Consider the following 23,422-nt stretch of genomic DNA (forward strand, 5'->3'; position numbering starts at 1 on the left):
AAGCGTCTCTTGTTTACCTCATGGCAGCGATGAAGACAGAGATGACTATTGTGATAGTTCTGCAAAATGGTTTTATTTATAAAGTTGCAGTGAAAGTAGAACATGGACTTTATGTAAAATGTGAACAAAAAGCGGGAAGTCTGAGCTCTCGGGTCGTCGTCGTGGCTCATTCTGCGTCCCGGCGTCCAAAGTCCACCCAGCCCTGGTAGTCCCGATCTGACATGCACTCAGTGTTCACCATCCCTGTGAACAAACCATTCCTACATCAACCCACACACACGGGTTCAGTAGACAGACCTGAGCACCTCCTTGGATCTCTACCCACTCACTACAAAATGTCACAACAAAACAACAATCGGAGAACTTTCACACCCGGACACGCAGCATACCTGAGATTGCTTGCATTATTTGCTTGGTTATAATCTCCCGTTCGTCCTCAGACAGGTGTGCCCGTCTCTCCATCCGTGCTGAGGGAGCCTGAGGCGCCGGCTCCTGTCTGCCTGCCGAGCCTCTCACCGGCTCCCTCTTGGCTAGAAGCTGCTGTAGTAGACGAGTCTCTTCAGGGTTTCCAGCTGCAGAGGGTGGTAGCAGTGCAACCAGCAGTGCAAACACCACAATAACCTTCCTTGACATATCTGTGTCAGAGAAGAGACAAAACCAGTTATATTTACTCAAAGTGACAAAATAACTCTCTAAAAATGAATGAAAGGAGTTGCTCGTTACCTGTGAAAAGTGTTTGAAATATGTGCACAACAGAATACAACAGGTGTGATGCTTCTGGTGCACACCGAGCAGATCGGCTCCTTTTATACCACAAGTTTGGTGTCGGCGATTACGGCTTCAAATCAAAGAAAGATAACAGCGTTCACTGATTGATTGGTAGACGGATGCATTGGGAGGATGTGCGTTGACCATGACATCCGCAAATCCATTATTATGCTTTTCACTTACCTGGAAAGGCCCGTTTTGCACGGCAGTAACAATAAAACGAGTCAATGTGTTTCCTGTACATAATAAATCCAATACTCGTACCCGTGGAGCCTTCTCTGACCAACACAGAGGATCTGATGTTCACGTGTAGCCACTGAAAACAGGGTTGTCTGGTGTTCTCAACCGGCTTCCTCTTATTACATATTTTCACTTTAAACATTAGCAGTTACTATTATTCTAAATATTCACACATGTTGCAACGAAAGACAGACAAATTCATTATTTCCTATTTCCGTGTAGCATATAAGTGCCTGAATTTCAACCCCGTACTGTAGACACAGTTTTTCTCTTTTCATTTTAAGAAGAGCTGGATGATGAATCTCATTTGACCAAAAAGCAAAGTGTTTATAATTTAGTGATTGGTTGGAGGTGATCATTGCCTTCACAGTGTCACGCTGTGGCCTGGACTTTCCAGATGACGTGCACTCAACCCTTTTAGTGAACATACTACAGAGCGTGGTTGACATACTGTATAGATTTTCTACAAGTGGCTCAGTTATTGTGTATCTAGTTGCCACAGACAACATATATATAACGTCAGAAAAACAACATGAACACGAGAGTATGTTCGACCAGGCAGTGAAAGCATCACCTGGCAGATGGATTTGCTTGCAATGAGTGACTATGTGCTATGAAAAGCTGAGAATGTGCATACACGTGTTCATCTGCAGACCAAACCTCAGGATGTAAATCTGAGTAGCCTTACAGTAAACTCAACGCCTGACACATCATCCTGTCGGTTATTGGGACAATGTTAGTGGGCTTTGTTTGACCTCAGTCTTTATTTCTAATAACCCTGAGGTGGAAAGACATTCACTGATCTTATCATTTCTGATCTGCACTGGCGGGACACACACCCATCACGGAAATGTGATAAACGTCTCAGACGCCACATACTTTAGACAGCTTGTTGCCAAGATCAGACTCCACGTTATCAGGCCAGGCTGCAGCAGATGCTCACCACTGGTGAAAGGTTACGATGAGTCTACTTAGTTAGACCACAATTTCTTAATCCTCAATGCTGCTTTAAGCTGCTCATCTCTCTGGCCTGGTTTCAGTTTTTGGTCCCGTTCAGGTCCCATAAAGTTCATAATAACATAACATATTAAAAAGAAAGGCTAGACTGACATGTTGTTCATCCTGAGTTGGAAAATCCACAATATTACACTCAAAACAGATCGACAGTTACACAATTTATTGCAGTAAAAAACAAGTGAAATGGATTGAATACATTTGCTGAGCTTGTGATAAAAACCTTGTTAATCGTACAGATTAATAAGTAAAAGTAACCGGACTAATAACAAGTTGCTGAACTTGTTGACTTCATCTAAGTTTCACATTCAAACAGGTTTTGGATTGTCCAGTTGTATCTGTAATGTATGGAGTGCTTTTTCAAATAAATGGTCTTTAACAATGGATGTGAGTAAAAGTCACATTATAGCGGCGTGCAAAGTGTCAACTGTTACTGTCCTCTGAAGGGTGTGGTCCACAGCAGATTGAGTCGATGTCTATCACTTCAAGAATTTTAATTATCATCGCGTGTCAGATAAGCCATATGAAAAAGGTGCGACAGTGTTGTGTGTGTCTGTGTTTGTGCATTTTGGGCGTTGAGTTCACAGCCATGTTTGGAAAGACATAATTCATAACAATCATCTACCCATCAACTTCTTCCTCCACTCCCTTCTTAGGAAGCGTCTTAGGGAAATAAATAAATATGGCTCTGGTCCAGGTGCAGAGAGAGGGTGGCTGCTATGAAACTTGTTGAGTTCCGCTGTGCTCTTGATGAATGTGCTCTTGGCACACTTGTTGATGCAGCTTGCAGGATGTCTGAGGACAGCTGTGCACACTCTTACAGTAGTTGCAAAGCAGACAAACTGCAAAAAACACAATGTTAATACTGCTCCTGTTAGAAATGCCTGAGCAGACGTTCTGAAAGAATAAACATTATCTTCATGCTTTATCAGTCTGGTCATACATCCATACATCTATCAAGTTGCCTAACTTGATTTTCAACCTGTCTTTCACGTTGTAAACATACTAGTGAACACACCTATTAGGGCTACACATCTGCATACCACACATTGTTGTGGCAGGGGACCAGTCTGTCTCCTTCCCTCAGAGTCCTATAAAAATGTCCACTTGTCTCAGGCAGAGGCACTCCTTGGACACTCTCCAGCTCGACTCATCACCTCCAGGCGATCTCACCTCCACCTCTCATCATGTCTGCCCGCCAAAGCCGCAACTTCAGCTCCCGCAGCTTCAGCTCCCGCAGCATCTCCAGCGGCAGCGCTGTCAGCATGAGCAAAGAGATGCAGCTCGTCGGAGGAGGCCAGACCAGAATCTCGATCGCCGGTCCCTCCTGGAGCCGCGCGCCCAGCGTGTACGGGGGCGCGGGAGGTTTCGGGACCCGCATCTCGCAGTCAGTCTTCTGCTCCGGGCCGCTGACCTCGTACGGCGAGACTACCGTGATCAACAACGAGAAGGTGACCATGCAGAACCTCAACGACCGCTTGGCCACCTACCTGGAGAAGGTAAGACTTGATGATGAATACTACAAATTGCTGCACAATCCTCTGAATCTTTCTTAGATCTATACGGTGATTATAGAAAATGTTGTTTTTGTTTCACCTGCACGTGCAAATACATTTAATGGGGTTTAATTAATGGACAGGAGCTGCTGCCTGATGATGCACAACATTATGATCTGTCCAAACACACACACACACACACACACACACACACATATATGTGCAGGGAGGCATGCACACCCACAAAAGATAAACGTTAAAGGTCTGTCTTAAAACAATGGTCAGGTCAGGGACATTGAAACAGGTTTTGATTGCTGTAATAAATCCTCCTGTTCTGGTCTTTAATGCACCTTATTCTGTGCATAAGTATATTGCAGTATATCTGAAGTTGATATGCTGCTTCAGATTTAGACAATTTACGAACCTCACATTTGCTTCAGATAAACTGTAGAATGTTCAAATCTCAATATGTCCTTGTTGTATTCATTTAGCTGGATGAAGACTTGGCTTCCATTGTCTCTCATCACTATCAGTCCACGGTGTTTGTGTTTAGTCAACTGAAATTGATCGAATACAGATGATCATAAATGTCGGGGGGCTCTGGACATTTGGGTGCAGTGGTGGAAAGAAACTATAAGTACATTAACTCAAGTACTGACTGTACTTTATTACAACACAACAGGAAAAAAAATAATCCAAGCTACATTTTTATCAGCAATTGATTATGGTGACATTTTATATGCAAATGTCTGCTCTAACACTGAATGAAAGTTCTTTGACTGATGCATTTTGCTGGTTTTGTTTTAAGTCTGTATGTTGTCTCTTTAATGTGACATTTTGAATGTGTTTTTTGTCTTGTCGGTTATTTGTGTTTTTATTTGGTAAAACTTGTACGTTGCCATCTTGGCCAAGACCCCCTTTTGAAAGAGGTTAAAAATCTCAGTGCGATTATTCTGGTTAATAATAAAAGTAAATGAAGTAAAGGATTTGAACATTTCTTCCATCAAATATTTCATGATGAAAATAAATGTGATTGGCACAATATCTTAGTTTTTTGTAGACATACATTTGGCCTGTATGGATTCATCTTAAACAAAAACAAACCCAGGGAAAAAGTAATTAGCTTCCAAGCGCCACCCAGGAGTTACGAACCAGAACTAAAGCATTTCATGAATTTACACGTCTGTCGTCTGTCTCATGTCATCTGTGATTGCACGATGTGTCACCCTCCGGTTGCGTGTGCAGGTGCGCTCGCTGGAGGCAGCCAACAGCAAGCTGGAGCTGCAGATCAGAGAGTTCTATGAGAAGAGAGCTCCTCTCTCCCAAGACTTCACCGGCTACTACGCCACCATCACTCAACTACGAGCTCAGGTACCGCTTACATTTTACAGAAATGATGTAACAAACAACACTGTTCTACAACGCCATCAACTACAAACACAGCAACAGCATGAGTGTGGTGTCCAAACAAGGAAAGATTACCAAAGCAGGCAACCAACAGTTTATGCACATTTAGAGACACAAAAACACTTGTAACTTAATCATCTATTGTGGCTTTCAGTCAAAACCACTGAAATATACAGTGTTATGTTTTAGTGTGTATTGTGTACAAATGACACGTAATGTACTGATGTGTATGAATGACATAGACTCACATTTAAATTTTCTTCCCATAGATCATGCAGAGATATTCAGAGAATCAAGGTGTCATCCTGAAGGTTGACAATGCTCAGCTGACTGCAGATGACTTTAAAATAAAGTAGGTGTGCCCCCCTCTGTTGCTTCATGCCAAAATCTACATGCGTCAGTTTAGTCTGTAGCTTTTTGAAAAAAGTTAAACAATTTTATGTATTTGTTTATTATGGTTGGAACAACATTGTCGGGCTCTGCAACATGGAGAAAATCTAAAGTCACATTAATGTGGGCAAATACCTCAATATTAAAATCTTAGGGTTGACTGTTGGTGCCTTTACAAACTATTTACAGTATGAGATTTCTGATAAATTATCATCAGTAATGTGGACATAATGACTAAGAACACTCTGGTTAATGCATGAATGCTGTGATGCAGCATTTAAAACCAGAAAAAACACTCTTATGCCATTGTACGATGTTATGATGTCCAAAATATATCTCATCTCATAGCATGATATCAATATAATGTCCATATGTTTTCCAACCCTATAACATTTACATCTACTGGAACAGACTAGAGACTCATTTTATTCAATTACAACTACACGTGGCCTCGTTCTTCAGGTATGAGATGGAGCTGAACATACGTACGATGGCGGAGGCCGACGTGTTGCGTTTCCGAGGGGTCAGGGATGGACTGACTCTTGATGCCAGTGACCTGGAGCTGCAGATAGAAGGTCTAACAGAGGAGCTGGTGTTCATGAAGAAAAACCAACAGGAGGTGAGATCCACTTGACTTTTAATGATGACTTTTCATGTGCAATGGTGCCATCTGTTGGTCGCGGCAGCCACGACTCACACACCTGCAGAGGGCCAAGAGATAAACGTGTCCATGTTGCAGGAGCTGCGTCAGCTGAGGATCCAGCAGAGCGGCACGGTTAATGTAGAGGTGGACAGCGCAAAGTCTGTTGATCTGACTTTGGTCCTGCAGGAGATGAGGGAGCAGTATGAAGCTGTGGTGGTGAAGAACAAGCAGGAGCTCGAGAAATGGTTCCAGTCTAAGGTGAGATGCCAGAGCAACATGCCTGAAGATGTAGAAACTATGATGATGAAAAGATCATGATGTCATGGGATTTATTATATTTTTATACGTGTGTGTGTGTAAAAAAAAAGGTGGAGACTCTCCAGACGCAAATTATGACATCTTCACATGAGGTGAAGACGTTTTCCACAGAGCTGTCAGAGCTGAAGAGGACCTACCAGAGTTTGGAGATAAGTCATCAAAGCACCTTCACAGAGGTAATGAGCCGAACTGAGTGAATGCAAAAACACACTTTCACTGTGCAGGTCGGTGCACGGTTATCTGATAGCTCTTAGATTAAAGGGTGGGTTCGCATTTTTTCAAGTCTGTCCTAAAACAACACTCACATGTCCATATTTACATTGAAACCGTCTGTGCTTGCTGTTCATATTCTTCCTGGTCATAATGGGCATTTCAAGATCTTTTCCTACCGCTCTTCCAATGTAAGTGACGGGGTGCTCTGCAAAACTAATGTTTATCTGAAGTGAATACTCCTCCGCGAATCGCCACCTTAACGTGGTGGAGGAGTTTGAGTGGCTCAGTGATCCTGGGAGCTATGTTGTCCGGGGCATTAGCCCCTGGTAGGGTCTCCCAAGGCAAACAGGTCTCGGGGGAGAGCCCAGACTAAGAGCGGTTCAAACGACCCTAATGATAAGCAGCCCACGGACTTTAGCCACCTCGCCCGGACCAGGGAAACCGGGGCACCCTCCCGGAGCCAGACCCAGGAGGGGAGCTCGTCGGCGAGCGTCTGGTGGCCGGGCCCCCACTCACGAGCCCCCGGCTGAGCGCCGCTGTGTTGGAGTTCTCCCCGGAGAACGAGAGGGTCGCCTCCATGCGCCTACGGGTTGCGGGGAGCAAGGCTCTGACTGTGGTTTGTACTTACGCACCAAACAGCAGTTCAGAGTATCCGGCCTTCTTGGAGTCGGTGGGAGGGGTCCTGGAAAGGGCGCCACCTACCGACTCCATAGTTCTCCTGGGGGACTTCAATGCTCACGTGGGCAATGATGGAGAAACCTGGCGGGGGGGTGATTGGGAGGAACGGCTTGCCGGATCTGAACCCGAATGGTGTCTCGTTATTGGACTTCTGTGCTTGCCACGGTTTGGCCATAACGAACACCATGTTCGAACATAAGGTGGCTCATAAGTGTACCTGGTACCAGAACACCTTAGGCCGGAGATCAATGATCGACTTTGTAATCGTATCATTTGATTTGCGGCCGTATGTCTTGGACACTCCGGTGAAGAGAGGAGCAGAGCTGTCAACTGATCACCTGGTGGTGAGTTGGATCAGATGGCAGGGGAACCGGTTGGAAAGACCCGGCAAGCCCAAACGTGTAGTGAGGGTGAACTGGGAACGTCTGGCGGAGGACCCTGTCCGGGAGGTCTTTAACTCCCACCTCCGGAAGAAATTCTCTCACATCCCGAGGGAGGTTGGGGACATGGAATCCGAATGGACCATGTTCAAAGCCTCTATTGTGGACGCGGCCGCTAGGAGCTGTGGCGGAAGGTCATCGGTGCCTGTCGTGGCGGCAACCCGAGAACCCGGTGGTGGACACCGGAGGTGAGGGAAGCCGTCAAGTTGAAGAAGGAGACCTTCAAGGCCTGGTTGGCCCAGGGGTCTCCCGAAGCAGCTGACAGGTACCGGCAGGCCAGAAGGGCTGCAGCTGCGGTGGTCGCGAATGCTATAACTCGGGCATGGGAGGAGTTTGGGGAGGCCATGGAGAAGGACTTTCGGTTGGCCTCAAGGAGGTTCTGGCAAACCATCCGACGGCTCAGGAAGGGAAAGCAGGGCTTACCCCAGGCTGTTCTCAGCAGGGGGGGGGAACTGCTGACCCGGACAGGGGACATCGTCGGGCGGTGGAAAGAGCACTTTGAGGAACTCCTAAACCCGACCAACATGTCCTCTGCAGAGGAGGCAGCGCCTGAAGATCTAGGGGGAGGCTCACCCATATCCCTGACAGAGGCCGCTGAGGTAGTCAAAAAGCTCCTTGGTGGCAAGGCGCCGGGGGTGGATGAGATCCGCCCTGAGATGCTGAAAGCGCTGGACATAGTTGGGCTGTCCTGGCTGACACGCCTCTTCAATGTCGCATGGGGGTCGGGATCAGTGCCCATGGACTGGCAGACCGGGGTGATGGTTCCCATTTTCAAAAAGGGGGACCGGAGAGTGTGCTCGAATTACCGGGGTATCACACTACTCAGCCTCCCGGGGAAGGCTTATGCCAGGGTGCTGGAAAGGAGGCTCCGACTGTTTGTCGAACCTCAGATACAAGAGGAGCAATGCGGATTCCGTCCCGGCTGTGGAACAGTGGACCAGCTCTTTACCCTCGCAAGACTACTGGAGGGGTTCTGGGAGTTTGCCCAACCAGTCTACATGTGCTTTGTGGACTTGGAGAAGGCTTTCGACCGGGTCCCTCGGGGGTTCTTGTGAGGGGTGCTGCGGGAGTATGGGGTGCCGGACCCATTACAACGGGCGATCCGGTCTCTGTACGACTGCAGTAGGAGCTGTGTCCGCATCCTCGGCAATAAGTCAGACACGTTCCCGGTGGGTGTTGGCCTCCGCCAGGGCTGCCCTTTGTCTCCGGTCCTGTTCATGACTTTCATGGACAGGATATCTAGGTGCAGCCTGGGGGTGGAGAACGTCAGGTTCGCCTCTCTGCTGTTTGCAGATGATGTGGTCCTGTTACCCTCCTCGGATCGTGACCTCCAGCATTCACTGGGGCGGTTTGCAGCCGAGTGTGAAGCGGCGGGGATGAGAGTTAGCGCCTCCAAATCTGAGGCCATGGTGCTCTGCCGGAAACCGGTGGATTGCTCCCTCCAGGTGGGGACGGAGTGCCTACCTCAAGCGAAGGAGTTCAAGTATCTCGGGGTCTTGTTCACGAGTGAGGGTAAGATGGAGCGGGAGATCGACAGACGGATCGGTGCGGCTGCAGCAGTAAAGCAGGCGCTGCACCGGACCGTCTTGGTGAAGAGGGAGCTTTCATATTTAAAGGCTCATCAGACTCCAAAACCTGCACAATGGACTGTAATAGTCACGCACAGGATTTTACAAATATTTTATCTTTCGACACAAGGACAGCGAAGTAAACAGTAGAAATACTGCGTTCATGTTCTGAAGTACTCTACCAGGAATGTGCGCTTACATGTATTTGACTGGAAAGTGCTTTCATTAAGTATTGTGCAGATACATCACGAAACTGTAGTAATAATTCCCGTCTGTTCTGCAGTTTCAGTGCCTGAAGCAGAATATGGAAGAAGTGAAGGGCCGATACAGCGTTCAGCTCAGCCAGCTGCAGCTGATCATCAACTCGCTGGAGACTGACCTGCAGCAGCTGAAAGTCTCCATCGAGCAGCAGCAAACTGAGTACAAGCTGCTGCTGGACATCAAGATGAGGCTGGAGATGGAGATCGCCGAGTACCGCAGGCTGCTGGACGGAGAGCTGCGTGAGAGGGGGCAATATGAAATAAAGAAGTGAGTGTTTCGTTTCTTTAAAGTGAAAGCAGCAGGCCAACGGGTAAATCAATAAAATATGTTTTGAAATAATGTTCCCCTCTCTCCACAGGGCTGTGGTCATCGCCAAGGTTGTGGAAGTGGAAGTGGAAGGTACGAATCCCAATCGTGAACGAAACCAGCTTTCTGATCTTGTAACAGTGTCATCGACTCAGGCTTGTTGTTGACTGTCGTCTCACGATGCATTATGTTTGTTCTCCACCTCTGCAGAGCATAAACCCCACATCGAGAGGAGAGTGAAGACCATCGTGCAAACGATTGTTGATGGAGAGGTGGTCTCCTCCGATGTTGACGTCAAAGTGGAGGCAGTTCAGTAACACCGTTGTTCACTTCTGCTGCCACAACACCTTTTTGCTGACTCAGACAATACTTGCTTAATGAATGAATGATTCACTAGAGTCAGCGGTTAACTTGTAATTTGAAGTTGACTGTATACAATGTGTAAGTGCTTTAAGGGGGTTACTTTGCCTTTCTTTCCTTTTCTTTTTATTGCAATGATATAGCAAAGTTGCATTAAGTGATGATCTTTCCTTCATGGATGCTTACTCTGTTGTGAGACCTAAAAATTATTAAAAAGCCTGAAAGCAAAGATGAAGATTTGTTTTCCTGATCACAAACATGTATTTAAATACAGAAACGTTGATTATACTTTGATAATGGGTCTTCCATTGGCAAAAATTCTACTTTTTGTATGATATCCAAATAACAGAGGAGTTTTAAACGGGTTACAAGATTCAAGCAAGTTTTGGGCCATGTAAAGAAAATGATAAAAAGTCAATAATGTTTTAATGTCCGAGCTCAGGATTGGCGTCTCTTGTATTTTCCCTGTGCAGACAATCTGCCGAAAATCCCAACAATACACTAAAATAAACCCAAATCAGGCATTGATTCTATAAGGGAAAATGTTTAGGGTGTAATTTCACTCCTGACCACCAGGTGTCACCTTTGTCTTTCTCTCTAAAAGTGAAGTCCTTTCTCAACCTTAGTAGATTGCACAATCTTGTTGTTCTTAAGTGGAAAGAGATTGTTGCTGCAAATTACACATTTAGAAACGCGATTATTACAGGACAATACATAATAGTCCACAAATAGCATGAAATCATGGCACAATATTGACGCCGTGTTGTACATTATAGGAAAGAATGATCATGTATTAATACAATTTTAACAGAACCATTCAGAGAAGAAAAGCTTTTTTAAAGTGTAGATTTGGTTCTATGAGGTCATCTAGTCACATGAGTCACCAAAGGCTTCTTCATTTGGGTGGAGCTGAATCAAGCAGAGACTTCCAAACATCAGTCGTTCATCTGTCAATGGAGTTAATCCGTTGGTTAGAATGACTCAGTATGAACTAATTCTTCCCTTTCACTGCTTTCGTGTTGCAATGTATGAACGCATTATTTCTTATTGTCAATGGTATTATGATATGTAATTAGTGGCACTGAGGTATGATCGTGTTGTTTCTGCAGCTGCAAGTATAGGCCAAAGAAAGCTGGATTCAGTTGCCTTACTGTCTAGACCGAACAATTGAAAGGATCCTGCATGACTAGACTTCAAAACTAAATCATTAAAAAAAAACCTCTATGCACCAGTGTTGGACAGATAAAACTCCCATCAAACGTACGTACAGAAAGTCCCGCTGAAAATTTAAATCCTGACGATGAATTTGTTCTCCTGTTGTCAAACGCCTAATTGTCAAAGTAAAAAGTTGTCATACACATGTCCTTTTTGCTGTTTTAATAACTCAATTTACAGATTGGTTGTGTGCACCACATGAGGAAGGTTTTCCCCCAGCTAAATTAAATTATCTTTAATATTATCAAAAACAATTAAGTACGCATGCGCTCTTCATTCAGTTTAGTTGACTGACAGTATCAAAGAGACAATAAACAGTATAGCTTACTTTTATTTATATTAAAGACAGAAAAAATGACTCTTCTTAGTTCTGAGTACTGTTGTAAATTTCCAGAACTCTCATCAGGGGTGTTGCATGAAATAAGGCTGTAAAGGGTGCGGCTGATACTGGCAGGTCGTCGCAGGATGCAACAGAAACCAGTCTGGGCCTGAAATAAAGCAAACACAAGGACAGAGGAGCATTGTTAAAAGACACATACGCTGAGTCATCGCAGCGTTCACTCTCTCTACAGCATGAGATAGAAAGGAAGATGTTGGTTTATGTTGGTTCGTAGGTGAGAGTTACAGGTAAACACTGCAGGCTATTTCTCATGTCAGCACATTTTGAGTTTAGTGCTCCTGTTTCCACCACATACAAGCTGCAGTTATTTGTGTCAGAGTAAGACTTCGTACTGGGCCTTCTGCATTCTGAAAAGTCATTCCCGTTCACATGAAAGGTGGATGGGGTGTGGGACCTATAAGTGTGTCAAAGAGAGTTATTGTTGTGTGTTTTTGGCAGGTCCTGCAGGTTGAAGTGCAAGAACCCCCACACATGCATTGCATAGCAGATTGTCCCCCACTAGATGCAGGGCATGCAAATGAGTCTGCAGTGAGGTTTGACTACAAGTTTAATATGTCGTCTGAAAATCCGGAAATTCCTTTTAGTGAATGCAGAACACACCAGTTTTCATGAGTATCTCAACTGTAAGCATGCACACCTCATTTGTACTTTGCTTCACATGACAGCCACAGTCACACCTTGCCACACCGCCACACATACCAGCACCATTACTCACTCAGCCCACATATACAACAACTCTGACCTACTTTGACAGAGCGGAAGAGTCTGTTTCTCACGAATCGTTGTATTACAATTAAATATCTTCATTTGTTTTCAGATTAATCAAATCTATTATATGATAAGTAGGTTGTTACCACCATGGAAGCATTTTGAGATATGAGATGCAACATTTAAGGGAATGTGAAGCACAGGTAATAGCTCAAACACGATTGTGTTTTACTTTAACAAAAATCCCAAAAATGTCGTGCTTCAGACTCAGTACTGTATAACCACAGTCTCATTTGAGGGCCACTGAGCAGCTCCGTAGAGCGATCGTACCGTACCGTAGGGTAATCTTCTGGTCCCGAACTCATTTCTCTACCTCTAGACCACTGCTGCCTAAAAAGGAGTTTTATGTGATTTTACTGTGTGTTGTTTTCAAAGAAATAAATGTCAATATTTATTCCTAAGTGAGTAAGAAAGAGCAATAAGCAATTCCACTGAGTTAAGTGCAAATCTTCTTAACAATCACTAAAGTAAGCAGCATTTAAAGACTACTGTTAAATCAGTAAATCAGGAAAGTTTGCATTTTTCCCAACCAGTTCATAATAGTACAGGAATTATTAGGAATCATGCAGGCATTAAATACATTTGATTTTATTTGTTAAGTTGAGATGTCCACGGGTCACAATTCCTGCTTTTGTAAAAGTCCAGATCATGACAAGATACCACTTAAATGCTGATCAGATTCAGGTTCAAGGTATTTATAGAGGTTTTTCCATAACACCATTTTCATTTCAGAAAAAGGAAACACTAGGAAATATAGTTTTATTTTGTTTTTAAATTAGGAAAATTGAAGTTACAATCTTAGTTATCCAACTGAATTGCAGAGCAGTGTGTGAGATGTCTCTGATAGTGAGTGCTGTGTGGGCTAATGCAACAGCTGCTGCCTGAGGAAGAATGCCTGTCTGACAGCAGACAGTCAGTAAAATGTCTGCTATGTGCACAGTTTATAATTTGTTCAATTACTGCAGTGATTAATGTATTTGCAAGTTATGCAATGTGTGTCAATATTCTTTATTCTCACAACCTTTATCAATCTACAGAATACAGATTAGCCCTTTTAATTGTGACACTGATCTACAGTAAACTTTACTTAAACAAAATCAAACAGTACGTTGTAATACGATGTTGTTAAACCACTGCCACACCCCTGTGTTATTCTATCACAAGGATGTCTGGTTGCACAAAACAATGTGCACAGACTCTATCGTGGTGTATTATGTGAAAGCACATTTCAGCCATCACTTAGTTGTGCTGGTAGTGCAAAGGATTCATATTTAGGAAGTGAGATTGGAACAAATAACGTCCACCACTTTGAATTGCTCTGGTAAATTTACTTAGCTGTAAAAAATATATCTAGATTTCTTTTGCTATTCTTCTGTGCTGTATAATACTTGCATGCATCTGCAAATGTAGCAGTGAAACCCTTAATGAAGTGCAGAAGTTGGTGTGTCGGTGTGAAAATGCAGTCTCCAGAGATTAAATTATCCTCACTCATATATTACTAGGGTTTTAAACTATCTAAGTTGGACATTATTTATGACCGTTTAGCACATGCATGAGATGAGTTTGCAACCTCAAAATGAAAAGCAGCAGTAACAAGAAGCAACTGGTTTGTATTACTCCAGGCTGTAGATGTGAACAGTCTGTTAGTAGAAGTAAAACAACTCTTGAGGCAAAATGTTCGAAGTAAAACATCCAGAATTCTTATGTTTGAAAATAATCCAAAACTGCCAGGAAAGGTATACATGCTTGTAAAGACTTGAATGAAATACTGTGGTGAAACGGAAAGAAGCAAACAGGGAGGAGCTTGTTCTTGTTTGGGCCTGATGCACATGCCAAAGTACAATGGCAAGAAAAATAATACGGTCGAGTATTAACTTCCATGGACGTCATTAAAAACGGCTTCTAACTGGCAACCCTGCAGGCTAGTGTTGAACAGAACATGAAAGAATGTATAAAGTATAGCATTTACTGAAACTATGACTAACAAAAGAACCAATTCTTAAAATCAGATTTTCATGCAACATAACACCGGTAGAAAAGACAAAGAGGCGTGGTGAGAAGAGGTGTGCTGGTAGAAAGTCAAAAACACTGTCACACTGATCCATTTTACAACGTTCATCACAGTGCTTCTTATCATGGTAACATAACAGGTTTGTCCGGCAGTCTTGCTCAACAGTCATGGCACAAAGTAAACTCACTTCAGCTGAAGTTGAAAAACTGCCAGATTTGACTGAATAACTAACCGGAGGCTGACAGTTACGCGAGTGGCTGTTTTACAAATTGCAGTATACTTTGTAACAATAAAAGATAAAGGTTCACAAGGATTTAATGTCTTCATGCACATTAATGTGGTGCATGGGAAAAAGGGATGAATGGAAAAATGAAGCCATTGTATAAGGTTTGCAGGTAGCTGTGAGGTTTTATTGAATTCATTCAATTTTGTAACAAAAGGATTAAGTTGAATCCCTCTTTCTCCTTCTGATGGTCTCACAAAAATTAACCTGAAGGGTGTGTGTGACAGGTGGGTCAGAGCAACCATTTTAGGTACTGCTCCTCCCTTCAGTCCTGCATTCCCCCTCCCACACCAGAGGCAGCAGCAGCCTTGTACAGTATAAAAAGGAGACGAAGGGAGAGCTGTGCATCTTAGTCCATCTCATTCTCTCCCAGGCAGACCTCCTCAGCAGTCTTCAACATGTCAAGATCCAGTTATTCCAGCTATAATTCAGGCGGCGGTGGAGGCTTTAGTAGATCGTCTACTAGAACCTCTGGTGGAAGCTTTATTAGAAGCTCTTCACAACAGCCTTCTTATGCTTCGAGCATGCATGGGGGTGCAGGTGGAACAAAAATCTCTGTTTCCTCTGGTTTTGGCGGTGGAAGCAGTTATGGCATTGGAGGTGGTTATGGCATGGGAGGGGGAGGGGGAGGGGGAGGCTTCGGCGGAGGCTTCGGCGGAGGCTTCGGCGGAGGCTTCGGCGGAGGTGGTGGCATGGACCTCCATGTTGGGGCCAATGAGAAGGCCACCATGCAGAACCTGAACGACCGTCTGTCCAACTACCTGGAGAAGGTGCGCAGCCTTGAGAACGCCAACGGCGAGTTGGAGATCAAGATCCGCCAGTTCTTGGAGAGCAAGAGCTCCCCCGCTTCTCGTGACTACTCTGCTTACGAGGCCATCATTGCTGACCTGCACGGAAAGGTATGTCACATGACCTCTGAATCCTGAATGAGATACCAAAGCATGCCACACTGTAATTCATCATGCAATGCAACTATTGGAGGAATATGTTGAAAATGGTGCATTGGAGGTTTAACTTACCTTGAGCGGTAAGGCATGTGTATGATTATGTAGAGACCGTTACTATTTAACATACGTAATGTTATATAATGTTTACAGAGTCTCACAGAGACAGTTTGGAGGAAGAATTGCACTAATCATGTCAAATGAAACCTTGCGTCATCACACAGATCCAGAATGCCACCTGTATCAATGGAGGCATCTATCTGTCCATTGACAATGCAAAACTGGCAGCAGACGACTTCAGAACCAAGTAAGTATCAGATATGAGAGACAGAAAGTGTCTAAAACTAAATTGAAAATCACTCTGAACCAATACATGGAAGATGTATAGACTGATTGCAAATGTCCGATCTCTTGCTGCCTCACAGGTTTGAGAATGAGCTAGCCATGCGTCAATCAGTAGAGGCCGACATCGCCGGTCTCAAGAGACTGTTGGATGAGCTGACACTGGCCAGATCAGACCTGGAGATGCAGATAGAAGGCCTCAGGGAGGAGCTGATCTTCCTCAGAAAGAACCACGAGGAGGTGGGTAGCAAATGCTTGACAGCAGTCGACTGAGTTGGTTTGCATTTAATTTGCTGTCTCGAATGTAGAAAAAAATCTACTCAAACACCTCAGCAAACATCCACCTTTTAACAAACTCCTCTTATTCAACAGGAATTGGCAGCCATGGGAAGCCAGATAGGTGGACAGATCAATGTGGAGGTGGACGCAAAACAACAGCCAAACCTGAGCGCCATTATGGATGACATACGTGCACAATATGAGGGTGAGGCCAAGAAGAGCCAAAAAGAACTTGAAGTCTGGTTCCAAACACAGGTAAGACCAAAACCCTGGTGGGGCTATTAATTGCCTAAGTAACGTCTCATTGACTGTTTAAACTGACACACATGTAACATATGTATTTATATATGACACTGTTGTTCTCCAATGTCTGCTCCAGACAGAGACGCTGAACAAGGAGGTGGCAGTCAACACAGAAACCCTCCAAACATCCAAGTCAGAAATCACAGAGCTCCGTCGTTCAATGCAGGGCCTGGAGATCGAGCTACAGTCCCAACTTAGCATGGTAACAGACAATGATCTGGGGCAAATCTTACATACAATTTAATGCAACCACAGTAGGTTTCAGTTATTCACTCCTTCACTTCTCCATCTCTCTTCTCTTAACCTTCCTCCTCCAGAAAGCGTCCCTGGAAGGCACTTTAGCTGAGACAGAGGGACGGTATTCCATGATTCTCCAGGGCCTCCAGATGCAGGTGACGAGCCTGGAGGAACAGCTGATGCAGCTGCGTTGTGACATGGAACGACAGGGCCAAGAATACCAAGTGCTGTTCGACATCAAGACACGGCTGGAGATGGAGATTGCAGAATACAGGAGGCTGCTGGACGGAGAGGGCAGGTAATTTGTCTGCAAAGAACAATTTTGTCCTTTCATTGTCAACTAATAACTAACTCTGTAAATTGAGGCAATGTACTGATATTAAATGCAAGAACTGTAACTCTCCCCCTCCACAGTGTCAGCACTAAAAGCAGTTCAAAGACCTCCTCTAGCAAGGTGACAATTGTAACAGAGGAACTGCGGAATGGCGTGGTGGTGTCCTCCTCTAAAAGCACCAACTAATTTGTCTCCTGTCACCTGACGACCACAAGCAACGTATTAATTACTCAAGTACTACCTTCACAGACACATGAAAATGCAATAAAAGTCCTGTGGTTTGCAAACTATCATTTGTCTTGTTTGAATTATTTGTGTCTTAATTCCAAATAAAGTCGATAGTGTCATGGTTTTGAGATGAAGCAAAGGTCTTGTGAAATTACATATTTCATCTTCAAGAGTTACTTTAGGTATTTGAAAGGTCTAAGATACGATTATTTTGACCGATATGTGTGAAAAACTTGTCCAATGAAATCCCAATAGCTTGAGGTATAGCAGTGTAGGCCATATTATGTCCTGGATATAAAAGGATAGAGAAATTCGGGCTGTGAATATAAAGTTGCTGATAGCCATCCTGGGGCTAGTTTGGAAATTCTGAGTAAAGAGTATTGATGCCCTCCCCCTCTCAACAATTTTAAGTTCAGGACTTTAGCCTCAGAAGCCACACAATGTACAGCCGTACAGTACCAGACGTACAGCTCTACTGCAGACAGCATGCACGCTCCAAAATATATATATTTTTAAGAGGAACAATAAAGTGTATAACCTTAATACCTCACAACAATAGAGCGCTGGGTTTTAATCTGCAGTATAATTTAGATTACAGACCGCAATGTACAGTGTAATACTCTGGAGTTATGGTGTAATCTTTTGTACCAACAGTGTTTCACATACATATGTAGGTACTGAGGAACAACATGTGAAGGAAATAGGGGGGGGGTCACAATTTGGGATTTTACAAAGAACGTATAGTTAGGCCTATTTTAACTATGACCTACTGAGCAATAATTTGAGAGAATACTTATACCTATTCTAATTGGCCATATTACAGGGTATAGTATGACCATAAAACTGAGCAAAAATGTGGACGTTTCAGGCAAGACGTAGTAATGCTTTCTGCATCGCTTTCTGCATCATGTATCAGCATTCACACGCTGTTGAAGTCTCTTTCGTGTGTTGTTTTAATCCATAAAAATGTTGCTGCCATCATAGTTAGATAAATTAATTTAATTTTGAGTTAAATATGAGGATACTAAACGTTTTAATAAAATAATACTTTTTGTTGATTGATCAATATAATTAAGAACAAACATGTAATATATGTGTAAAAGAATCTGTCTGGCATTTCCAAAGCGGAACTATTTGTGTTGTGTCCGGTCCGGTCCGGTCGTTGTTAGGAGTTGCGCTGTTCACCTGCCAGGTGCCACCAAAGGTGCAACGGAGCATAATGTTTAAGTCACCTTGCTGGGTAGTGATGCTCATAAAGATTACATTAAGGGAAGACTCGTAGGGCTGGAATTGAGCGGGCTAACGCGGTCAATGAGGTGTGCAGAGTTATCTGTACGTTTCTACACGATGCTTATAGCGGTTGGATATGCTAACAGTAGCTAGCAGCTAACATGCTAACGGCAGCTAGCAGCTAACATGCTAGCGGAGTGGACACATGTTAGCTGCCGACACACGTAGCATACATTGGGGTTATTAGAGCTTGGTTACTATCAATACAGCTTGTAGAGAGCTGTGATATGGAACCTTAAAACATTCAGACAAAACATTAATTGAATGCTGCTTTAATCTGATACAGTTGGTAATAGAGTAAGATCAAGCTATTACCAACCTTATCTGATTTAGCAAAACACTAATTATTCATCTATGAGGGACAATAATAGAAATGTGGAATACCCGTTCATTACAAAATATATAAAACCACACAAGAACGTTAAATTCAATTGCACGATCTTTATTGATTTTTGATAATCCTTTCAGTTTATCACTCAATCTCATCCACATCCACATCAATGGTCTTGGTGGTCCCGACTACCTTTCCATCCACAACTGTTTCCACCACTGTGATGACTTTTGTGACAACTGAGGAAAATAAAAGTTACAACAATCATGAGCAAATCACACCACATTCCTAGTAGCATTTTAATGGTAAAATAGAAATTACATGCATGAGAAAAGAAATGCGTACCTTGTTTCGAACTGGTAATGGAGAGAAAAAGAATGAAGAAAACATTAGTTTAGAACACGTCTACTGTACATTGTCATACAATCAAACTGGAGTCAGTGTTTCTCTCTCTTCATCAGGTCTCACCTTTCATCCTCCCCATCCAGCAGCCTCCTGTACTCTGTGATCTCCATCTCCAGCCGAGTCTTGAGGTCCAGCAGCATGTCGTACTCCTGCTTGTTGCTGGCGATGCTGGCGTGGAGCTGGGACAGCTGGGTCTCCAGGCTGGTGACCATGTTCTGGAGGCCTGATAGCTGTGCAGCATAGCGCGTCTGCGTCTCTGCCAGGGTGCCTTCCAGAGACGCTTTCTGTTGTGGTCGTAGCAAGAAGTTGTTAGGTGTGTGTAGGCAGTCAGTGATTACAATTCAGAGATGTTACTTGATGCTGGTTACAATTTGCTGTAAGGCTTGTTGGCGTGAGTGTGCAACCAGCATCTTGTGGCTCTGTGTACTTCGTAATTACCCTTATTCGCTTTGTTGCCGAGAACAAGATGAGAAGATTGTTACCAATCGCACGTCTGTGCACTAAAGATGGAGCATCACCTAGCTACCGGTTAGCTTATAGCTTAGCATTAAGACTGGAATTGGTGAAACAGCTAGCTTATCTCGGTCCAAAAGTAACAAAATCTGCATAACGGCATCGGTAAAGCTCAAAAATTCACGAAATATTGTGTTTGTTGACGTACCATGCTGAAATGGGACTGCAGTTCAATCTGAAGCCTCTGGAGGGTGCTCTTCAGCTCCTTAAGCTCTGTGCGGGACGTCACCAGAATGTCTATGTTTGTGATCACGTCCTGCTCCACTGATGTGATCTAGGCACATCAAAGAAACAACATTCTTTGTTTTACCCAAAAATGATAGTAGATTACTGCCACGTGATTAAGATAGATAACCTCAATTGAACTCTTTAAAGGTTAGTGCAGCGGCTGTATTCTGAGCAGTTGTGCCTGTTCACCTTGGTCTGGTACCATGCCTCGAGTTCCTTGCGATTCTTGCTGATCGCGCTCTCATAGTGTTCCCTGATCTCTGACATAACATTGTTCAGGTCTGGAGAGGGAGAAGCATCCACCTCCACAATGACTTGTCCGCCCATCATACTCCTCAGCAGAATCAGCTCCTGTAGGGGTCAAAGGACAGTCAGCTGGTGTAACAACTAAAATGAGTGAATTCGTTTTTTATTATGGCAACAAGAGCATCCAATCAATTTCTTTTGTGAGCTGTAGTGCATGTATGTTTTTTGGTTCTTTGATCTAAGTGTGAGAGACAAACAGTAGCAACGAGCTAATGGAGGCAGAGAAGAATACAAGGAAGTGTGTGAAGGGAAGAGGGCAGCGCTGGGAAAAGGGAGACGGCGGCAGACCTGTTTATAAAAACAATAACCAAACATGGAATTTCCTCTGTGTTATCAAAGGTAACACGGAGGTCATGTGTGCAGAGCTTTGCTTAGACCACAGTAGATGGCTCTGATAAATGGTTGCACAGTGAATAGCTGCTGAAAAGATGGATGATGATGAGTTTAATCAATCACCAGTGTAGTAGCACACTTTCGGGTTATGTATACAGAGTGGCTGTTGGCCTGTGTGCAGGAATGTATCGGGTGTGGACTGATGCAAACTCATCAGTTTTGCAGCATGTGAATCTCATCAACAAACCTTGGATTGGTTAAAACCAACCACTACTCCATCGTCTGTGCACTCTCACCTCTTCGTGATTCCTCTTGAGCATGATGATCTCCTCCTTCAGGGCCTCGTACTGGCTCTCCAGGTCCATTCTGACCAGGTTCATCTCATCCAGCACCCTCTTCAGTCCAGCGATGTCCACATCCACAGCCATCCTCATGGCCTGCTCGTTCTCATACCTGAGAGGGGTGGCGGGGGGGGGGGGGGCGCACAGAAGGACGAGCAAACCGGTCAGATGGGTTTTAGTGGGTCGTTAAGATTAGAAGTTGTCAGTGAGACTTCAGTTCACGCTTTGCTGTGATGTGGCATTGCAGAGAAGGGAAGGGGGGAATACACTCACTTCATTTTGAAATCATCAGCAGCTAGTTTTGCGTTGTCGATGTCCAGGATTGTCTTGGCATTAAGCCTCGAGGCAATACAGATCTGAGGAAAACAAAAAACAGGGAAACAAGTCAGAAAAGGTACAACTGAGCTCATGTCTCATACAGATAAATTAATAAAGATGGATAAATTAGTATACCTGATATACTGTACTAATTTATCCATTGGTTGATATTCAATGTTTACACTTTTTGGGAAAGGACTCTTGAAAATGTGCAGTGCATATGATGCAAAAGTTAAATATCAACATTAAATAAAATCAGATATACAACCATTTATAAGCTTAAATTAAGCCTGTGCAAAATGTACGTACTGTACAATATTGGCTCATAATATCAACTATCTGATATTTCAGTTGGGCTCTGCAATAAACCTGCACTGCATCCCTTTGTAAGTATGACAATGAACAGTGTACTGGTAATTGATTTTTGCATAATAGTGTAAACAGCTTCCTGATAAGATGGCCCACTTCTTCACTCTGCTAATGACGTTTCCTGGTTCTCTAACTCAAATGTCAGCTGTCTCAACCCCACATACAGTACACACCAACACACTCCCTCGGAAAGATGAGAAGGGGAAGATAACAGAGAACACACACATATCTGTCTACTACTCCCTACCTTGTCCTTCAGGTCTTCGATGATGGCGAAGTAGCTGGTGTAGTCGTGGCAGATGACCGTTTTGCTCTGGTACCAATCTCTGATCTGCTGTTCCAGGCGGTCGTTCTCCTTCTCCAGGGTGCGCACCTTGTCCAGGTAGGAGGCCAGACGGTCGTTCAGGTTCTGCATGGTGGCCTTCTCGTTGGCCCCGACGTGGAGGTCCAGGCCATCGGACAGGTTGAAGCCTCTGTAGGATGATCCGTAGTTCTGCTGGCATGAGGAGATGCGGGTGCCACGGCCGCCTGCTCCTCCGTAGACACTCATGGTCCTCTGGCCGTAGGATCTGCTGCTGAGAGACATGCTGGGAGAGAGCTGGATCTGGATCAGGATCAGGATCAGGATCAGGATCAGGTAGGATCACTGGAATTGATCTGCAGTTGAAAGCATCACCTTGGTCTCCTTGGTTATATAGCTGCCTCATGCAGCAAAGTGGGAGGGCTAGGAGAGGTAGATGAAAAGGAAGAATGTGGCTGATGGACGACCCCCCTACTCCTCTCTACATCCTCCTTTTCAGCACGGGTGTGGTGATCGGTGGGTAGGGGTTCATCTGCTTGTTTTCAGGTCAAACCTGTGGTTCCACATTTCATCGTTTCTCGATGACAGGGCATTCCTTGAATACTACTTTGTTCCTTTTTTTTCTAATCTCGTAACTTTGGCCGCCTTCCTTGTCAGGCTGCTTGAAAGCAGGTTGAGCTGCACAGACATACTTTAGAATAATGTATTCTTAGAGAAGACAAAGCTATGGTTAACTGTCTTGTAAAATATTCACTCATAGCAGTGACAGAAATGGCACATGCCAGCGACAATTTCACCTCAGTGACACTCGGGCCCAAAGGTTGAGGGCCAGGCAGGTCTAAGGTACTCAAAGTTATTTTTGTGTCCAAGACTTACAAGAAGCCACTTAAGTTAGGAAAGAGACAAGATAAAGGAAAGGTAGCAGGATCCACAGTAATGTACAGTATATGTGCCATATGCACATCTTGCAAAGAATGTGGAACATCTGTATATACTGTACATGTACATACTGCTTAATTATGTTTATATATAATTTGTGTTTTTTACTTGCGTTTAGTATTTCAGGCATTGCTCGTGTAGACGTGAGGTTGATGCCCAAACAAAAGTTATGGATACTTTGGTGCAGCAGTATGCGAGTTGAGCCGTGGACAGACATACACACACACACAGTCCCATGAACACACACGCACACGACCAATCTCATGCTCACCTGGCAGAGATAATAATTAAAACATTCTTGA

At 44.0% G+C, this 23,422-nt stretch overlaps 4 protein-coding genes across 4 annotated transcripts; 2 read left to right on the top strand and 2 right to left on the bottom strand.

Moving 5' to 3' along the window:
- Positions 1–75: 75 nt before the first annotated feature.
- Positions 76–635, bottom strand: LOC116392713 (gastrin/cholecystokinin-like peptide). Its single transcript, XM_031864413.1, has 2 exons — positions 390–635; positions 76–243 (listed from the first exon to the last, which is right to left on the bottom strand). The coding sequence occupies exons 1-2, from the start codon at positions 631–633 to the stop codon at positions 167–169; spliced, it is 321 nt and encodes a 106-aa protein (XP_031720273.1). The 5' UTR covers positions 634–635; the 3' UTR covers positions 76–166.
- A 2,495-nt stretch (positions 636–3,130) lies between these two features.
- On the top strand, positions 3,131–10,635 carry LOC116392710 (keratin, type I cytoskeletal 20-like). Its single transcript, XM_031864410.1, has 9 exons — positions 3,131–3,521; positions 4,764–4,889; positions 5,195–5,277; positions 5,778–5,934; positions 6,055–6,216; positions 6,327–6,452; positions 9,459–9,703; positions 9,795–9,835; positions 9,953–10,635. Exons 1-9 carry the CDS (start codon positions 3,210–3,212, stop codon positions 10,057–10,059), a joined length of 1,359 nt encoding a protein of 452 aa, XP_031720270.1. The 5' UTR covers positions 3,131–3,209; the 3' UTR covers positions 10,060–10,635.
- Positions 10,636–15,106: 4,471 nt separating this feature from the next.
- On the top strand, positions 15,107–17,508 carry LOC116392711 (keratin, type I cytoskeletal 13-like). Its single transcript, XM_031864411.1, has 7 exons — positions 15,107–15,678; positions 15,948–16,030; positions 16,149–16,305; positions 16,438–16,599; positions 16,724–16,849; positions 16,965–17,182; positions 17,299–17,508. The coding sequence occupies exons 1-7, from the start codon at positions 15,178–15,180 to the stop codon at positions 17,402–17,404; spliced, it is 1,353 nt and encodes a 450-aa protein (XP_031720271.1). The 5' UTR covers positions 15,107–15,177; the 3' UTR covers positions 17,405–17,508.
- Positions 17,509–19,176: 1,668 nt separating this feature from the next.
- krt98 (keratin 98) lies at positions 19,177–22,594 on the bottom strand. Its single transcript, XM_031864412.1, has 8 exons — positions 22,128–22,594; positions 21,467–21,549; positions 21,149–21,305; positions 20,403–20,564; positions 20,134–20,259; positions 19,536–19,756; positions 19,413–19,423; positions 19,177–19,306 (listed from the first exon to the last, which is right to left on the bottom strand). The coding sequence occupies exons 1-8, from the start codon at positions 22,464–22,466 to the stop codon at positions 19,209–19,211; spliced, it is 1,197 nt and encodes a 398-aa protein (XP_031720272.1). The 5' UTR covers positions 22,467–22,594; the 3' UTR covers positions 19,177–19,208.
- Positions 22,595–23,422: the final 828 nt, after the last annotated feature.

This window comes from Anarrhichthys ocellatus, unplaced genomic scaffold, assembly GCF_004355925.1.
Source record: "Anarrhichthys ocellatus isolate YVR2014 unplaced genomic scaffold, GSC_Weel_1.0 scaffold31, whole genome shotgun sequence".
Taxonomy (NCBI): domain Eukaryota; kingdom Metazoa; phylum Chordata; class Actinopteri; order Perciformes; family Anarhichadidae; genus Anarrhichthys; species Anarrhichthys ocellatus.